We start from the raw sequence: 6,051 nt of genomic DNA, 5'->3' as shown, positions 1-6,051 counted from the left end.
AAAGCTAAAGAGGTGCCCGCCCTGCAGTTCTTAAGCAGGGTCCCCCCAATCCACCCTCGCCCCCACTCCCACTCATGCCCCCACTCCCACTCCCACTCATTTCCCCACCCCTGACACAAAGCGATCTGGACTCCCAGGGCTTCCGCCCGTCCTACCGAGAGCCTGGGAGGTGAGGAGTGGTTAAAACTCAGCCCTCACCTCCAGCGGGTCCCGGGCTCGGCGGCGCCCAGGCCCCGCCCCCGCCCGCCCTTCCCCCACGGCCTTGGAACGCCAGCCCCTCTCCTCTCTCCCCAACGGGCGCACCCACCCCAGATGCCGCCTGGCACCGAGCGCAGCCGCCGCCGCCGCACTTTCCGCTTGTATTGATCACCTCTCAGCCTCGCGCAGCCGGCTCGCCCGAGCCGACCGCGGCCAGCGCGCCAGCCCTTGGCAGCCCCGGAGCAGTCGGGCTCCGGGAGGAAACTCCTTGGGAGCGCCCTGTCCGGGGTGCCCTCTGCGCTCTGCAGTGTCTTTCTTTCTGCCTGGGAGGAGGAGGAAGAGGAGGAGGAGGAGGAGGAAGAGGAGGAGGAGGAGGAGAAGGACGTCTGGTCCCGGCTGGGAGGTGGAGCAGCGGCAGCAGCAGCAGCCGCCTAGGCAGCCGCAGCCGCCGCCGCCGCCGGAAAGGGAGAGGCAGGAGAGCCCGAGACTTGGAAACCCCAAAGTGTCCGCGACCCTGCACGGCAGGCTCCCTTCCAGCTTCATGGGCAAAGTGTGGAAACAGCAGATGTACCCTCAGTACGCCACCTACTACTACCCTCAGTATCTGCAAGCGAAGGTAAAGGGGCGCCGCGGGGAGGTGGCCGCCGGAGGAGGGGGCCCAGGGGCGCCCGCGGGGTCGGTCCCGGGGAGGGGCGCGCGGCAAGCCCCCGCCGCCCCCGGGCGGAGTTGCTGGAAGGTTGCTAACTATAGCGCTGGCCTGGGCAGAGCCGGGCTGCGCGCGGGGCGGCGGCTTCCCGGGGAGCGGAGTGCGGGGATCGGGTTACAGAAAACCGCGGGGGGAGAGACTAGACAGGAAAGAGCCGCCGGCCCCTTCCTGGCCGGGCCAGTGGGGAGGGTCGCGGGGCCGAGCGGCGCCCCTCGCCGAGCCCTGGCTGGCCGGCGGTCGTCGCCTGGCGTCCGCGTCTGGATCCGCTGGTGGCCCGGCTTTTCGACCCCTTTTCCAAGGGCCTCGCCCTGTGACCTGTGACTCTTCGCTCCCCTCGCCGAGGCGCGGAGCCTCCCGCCCCCCAGGGACGCCCCTCCACCTCCCGCGCGCGCGTTGACTGGGGCTGGAGAGGCGGCCGGGCCGGGACATTTTCCTCCCCGCCTCCGGCCCTGCGCGTCCGCCCCTCGCCTCTGATCTTTGTGCGGTGTGGCACTTCACCTGGTTACTGATTTCTACTTTTACGCTGGTGTTTTGGGTAGAAAAGTGGCCAAAGTTCACTCGCGTTCATTGATGTCCCTTTTAATCTCTAGAGTTTTGCAAAGGAGGGACAATGGGCAGATTTCAGTGCAGAGAAAGAAGTGACTTTGTATTTGGTTAAAAAAGAAACAAAACCAAAACTATCTTATATGTTTGCCACAGATCGATTTCCAATGTTGCTTTTTAAAAAAAGTGACCTCGGCACACTCTTGGGTAACAACAGCTGATGACATACAGCCATATAAATTGCACCTGGCTTTCTAGGGACCCTGGGTACTTTGTTAGTGGGCCTATCTTATTTTTACAATAAGAATTTGATGCCTCCCGAACTCATCTAAAAAATTGTTTGGGCCACAAAGACCGGAGATTTCACTGCTTTGGAAGCAGCCGCCAGAATTTAGGAGGTTGGAAGCTGGACGCAGCAACCTTCTTCAGCCATTAACATCTTTCACAACTCCGGTGCCCTTCTGATCACAAAAGAATCAGGTATGGATGCAGTGTCCGAACTTTATTTGGGAGGTTGTAATCATGATCTGCTTGCTGGTAGTTGGGCATTTCTGGCCTGGTACAAAGAATCTCTGATACAGCCTTTTCTTTCTTAGAATGTGTGTGGTCCACGTTTTCATGTACTTAGGACATAGCCCTGTATTTGTCTACCTAAAAAGGACACTTGTCAGTATCGAGACCAGAAATGTCGTAACACTCCAGGGCCTCATTTTCACTTCACCCAATTCCCACTTTACTTTGGGTCACCAGAAAGCAGCAAAATGGTAGCAGGAAGGATACCCCTTATTCATCTCTGTGTCGTTCTCACAGTATTTGTTTTCAGGAACTTGCAAGAGATGCGAGTTTTCTGTGAGCTACGTGGTAGCTGTTCAAAGAAATTCTGTGGCATAATCAATGCACTACTTTTTAGATGTCTTATATATTTAATGCACTTGTTTAAATTATGCAGGATTGGGTGCCTAAAGGACAGCTTATTCAACACTTAACAATATGAATAATAAATACACCCACTCAGGTGAAGAAGAAAAAAAGCCATGTTTCTACAGGCACATTTACCTTAGTAATTTTTATGTACTATTAGTAAGTTAGAAACCAAGTCCACACCATTTAATATAGCTAATGCGATGCCATTTGGCTTTTTTGCCCTGTAAATAATTGAAGAGAGAGACAAACAGCAAGAGCCTGCTCTAGTAATTAGGGTCGGATCCCAGAAAGCTTTATGGCCCATTTTCTGAAAGTGTGCTTCCTGCAAAAAGCATTTAATATTGATTTGTGTTGCGGTAAATGACATTCTCAAAACATATTTTGCTATTTCTACAATTAAATCTGAAATCCTATTATTCCGAATTCCTTTGTTTCTGGAGAAAGGTATACATACTCACTTGACCTATATAACATAGTATTAAAGTTTGGTAATTAAGTCTAAATTCCCTATTATACAAGTATCTTGATTATCTCAGAAGGGGACGTCTTCTAAAAATGGCACGTGACTAGATGCAAATTTTAGGTAAGCAGAGCTCAGAACACGTAGCCCCCTTTTTTTTCTCCCGCACGTATCTGTTGGTACCATGGCAGTAGTGTCGAATCATTAAAAAAAATAGAGACTTTGATTTGTAGTTAGTTTAAAAACAAGTGTTGCCTAATCTACCTAAAGAGTTAATAAACTCACTTTAGGATCTGCTATCTGTCATGATTCTTGCCTCCGTGTGTGCTTTAACCTTCCTAAAATATGGGATAGAAAACATCACTCTGTTTAAAGTACAGTGATGTGTTTGCTAGTCAGAGTTGTTTTGAAACTTCGGTTTGGAAGCTATATCAAAAACTGAAGAATGGCATGGTCATTTAAAAAGTAGTATCTAATTTGTGGTCAAGAGATAGATGGGATTTTCTCAAATCCCATTTCTTTTCATCAGAAGGAATAAATAATATCAGGTAAAATGGAACTTAAAAGTTTGTTTTGTTACCATATGTTAAAAAGTTATATATGCCAAACCATCCTTCTTGTTTTAGTGATCCAGTCTGTTTTTGTAAATTTATTTTGTAATTTTCCCCATTAAAAACCTACTAGTTACTTCCACATTTTATTAATAAAAAAATACCATCTGTTGGGCTATATTGGAGCAAATGCCCATATTGGTATGCTTTGTGCTTTGACAGAAAGAGACAAAAATCATTAGAAAAAGTAATATGTCTGCATGAAACATAAAATAAACTTGAGGGTACTATGGAAGAGCAGGACATGAGTGGAAATGAATGAGATTGTATAATTTTCATAATACCTTGGTGTAGAGTTACATAAATTTTAAGTAACCTGATTTCACATGCTGTTGGGTTTTTTTGTATTTCTCAGTTAGAATGGTCTTATCATAGCAGGTTCTTTTTTATCAGCTGACACATTCATTCTGAAATGTAGTTTGATGTAGCTTTATAAACGTAACATATATTGTCCTAAAGAATTTTCTAAATTTTAAAATGACCTATGCTGTATTATATTAAATTTAATATTCACCTTTTAGCTACACAGAAAAAAATATGTTGATAATCTAACATATTTTAACTTAAAGATTTGCATGTACACATTTTCAACCAGTGGCTGCATTAATTTCACTTATTGTAAAAGCAAGCCTTGAGTTATGGTGTGTTTTATTTCAAAGATACTACAACATACATTATTGCCAGTGCATGTATGTAAATGGTTATGGGGATTAGAATACTTTATTTCTTTTGAAGAAAGGGAAGTACAAAATTTTCCTTCCATGATTAGTTAGCTACATATTTTGTACCAACTAAAAGCAATTTGACACAGTTGTAATCTTTATTCGCATAGTTCTAAGAATATATTTCTATAAAATATATGGAAAGCTTGATTTTTTAGAAGTTTTTGTGTATAAAGCAGTATTGTTTTCCATACTAAAGAAATGTCTATACAAAAGATACTGTCTATACAAAAGATATGCTTATTTCTAAAAAAAAAAATAATAATTTAAATTTTGTTTTTATACCATTTTTATATGTGTATGGCACAGAATATATCTGAACCTAGCTTCAGAATCTGAAAATAGTGAATGATATAATTTTTTCTATTAATAAAGGCTAGTAGAACGAAGCAGTTTTCTGCATTGAACTTTTTCATGCATTTTTCTGATGAATTCCTTAACTCTTACTTAGTTGTAGCAAAATGAATATTGTATCAAACAATGTTTTTCCAGAAATTGGGAGTCCTGATTTGATACGTAAAACTATTGTGTCTAATTAAGTGGAAGTAAACAGGCATGATATTGAAACGTGGTGCATTTTGTGTCATAAGAAGCAACCACATTTATGACGTAAATAAGGTTTGCTTAAATATATCAGTTTGGTAATGCAATATTTTACACTGATGAATCAGCCTTATTTCCTTGGGTAAGTGGAGTCTGATGACTGTCTGGAAGTGGTATTGGAAGACCGCAGGACATGTAAACGTTAAAATGAAGATGCATTGTAATGCAAAGGGGTGCACCCTTCTCTTCCAATAGCTATTTCTTTTGAATTTCCCATATAACGTTTTTTTTCTATGTTGGGAGCCAAATCTTAAGCTCCTTCAAGGAAAAGGAACAGATAGGTGAAGAGAACTAGGAAAGTATTCATTTAATATCAGTTATAACTATGTATACCTATCACATGTGGGGAATTTCCATGGAAAATACTTTCAAAAAAAGAATTTTCACTGATATATTGCTCTGACTTCATATTTTGCTTAATGGTTTATTGAAGCCATTTGGAAATGTAGCTTTTAAATTGGGACAATAAAGTTTTATTCTATTTATTGGAATATTACAGAAATAAATATTAGTATAGGAATATGTCAAGTTACTCTCAAGTGGAAGTTTTTTATGCAATCTAAAATAGCTTATTTTAAAGAAATGTAGTAATAACATGTCAGTTATTCAAATGCAGCACCATAACATTTGGTATAAAACAAAACCAAATATTCAAAAGTTGAACATGGGCTTGGGGATTTTATGTGGGATGAATTTAAGTGTTCTGGTTTCTCTGCTGTTTTATTTTAATGAATAAATAGTAAAACCTGATGGAACTCGGCTGTGCCTCATGAGAAGCAGCACTTGGACAATGGAGGCCTACCATGGATAGTTTGGTGATACAGAGCAAAATGTCATTTTAGAACAAATAGTGTGTTGAACACACATAAAAATTTGAGTACATACACAAATTTGATAATAGAAACAAAACATTTCTTAATCTGATAGATGAGGGGAACAGAAGAGTGTAGAGAGCATAGTGACAGCTAAGCCAACCACGAACTGAACATATATCTCCCATAATCTAATTTCTTAATGCATCTAGTCTCCTTAACGAAATTATGTGAATGTTTTAATTTTTCAAACAAGCACTGGAAAATAAGCATGTCATAATGATGAGAGAAAAACAAAAAGGAGAGAGCAAAAATCAACATCTGAACCTCCTACGGGAGAAAAGTGTATAAAATTAAGCATTGTCATTCTCTCCCTATGTTGTCTCTTAACTAATTCTTAAATGGATGCATTTTGGAAGACAGAGAATATATTGGATGTTGAATATGAGAACCTAAATTCTGAAACTGAGGT

The 6,051-nt window shown here is 42.3% G+C and overlaps 1 protein-coding gene across 5 annotated transcripts in view; it reads left to right on the top strand.

Moving 5' to 3' along the window:
* The first annotated feature begins 316 nt into the window (after positions 1-316).
* The window catches only part of RBMS1 (RNA binding motif single stranded interacting protein 1), a 216,356-nt gene continuing 210,621 nt past the window's right edge, over positions 317-6,051 (top strand). For 3 of the 5 annotated variants that reach the window (XM_032286514.1, XM_032286517.1, XM_032286513.1), the window contains exon 1: positions 575-814. In XM_032286514.1, coding sequence (XP_032142405.1) covers positions 740-814 — 75 coding nt within the window. In that variant the 5' untranslated portion in view covers positions 575-739. Of the gene's footprint in view, positions 815-6,051 lie in introns of all 5 variants that reach the window. The other 2 variants (XM_032286519.1, XM_032286518.1) reach the window with 1 other exon arrangement.

This window comes from Sapajus apella, unplaced genomic scaffold (genome assembly GCF_009761245.1).
Source record: "Sapajus apella isolate SASKATOON/1434 unplaced genomic scaffold, GSC_monkey_1.0 scaffold18, whole genome shotgun sequence".
NCBI classification, from domain to species: Eukaryota; Metazoa; Chordata; class Mammalia; order Primates; family Cebidae; genus Sapajus; species Sapajus apella.
The sequence above is the reverse complement of the archived record's forward strand: the minus strand, read 5'-3'. Positions and strand labels throughout refer to the sequence as shown.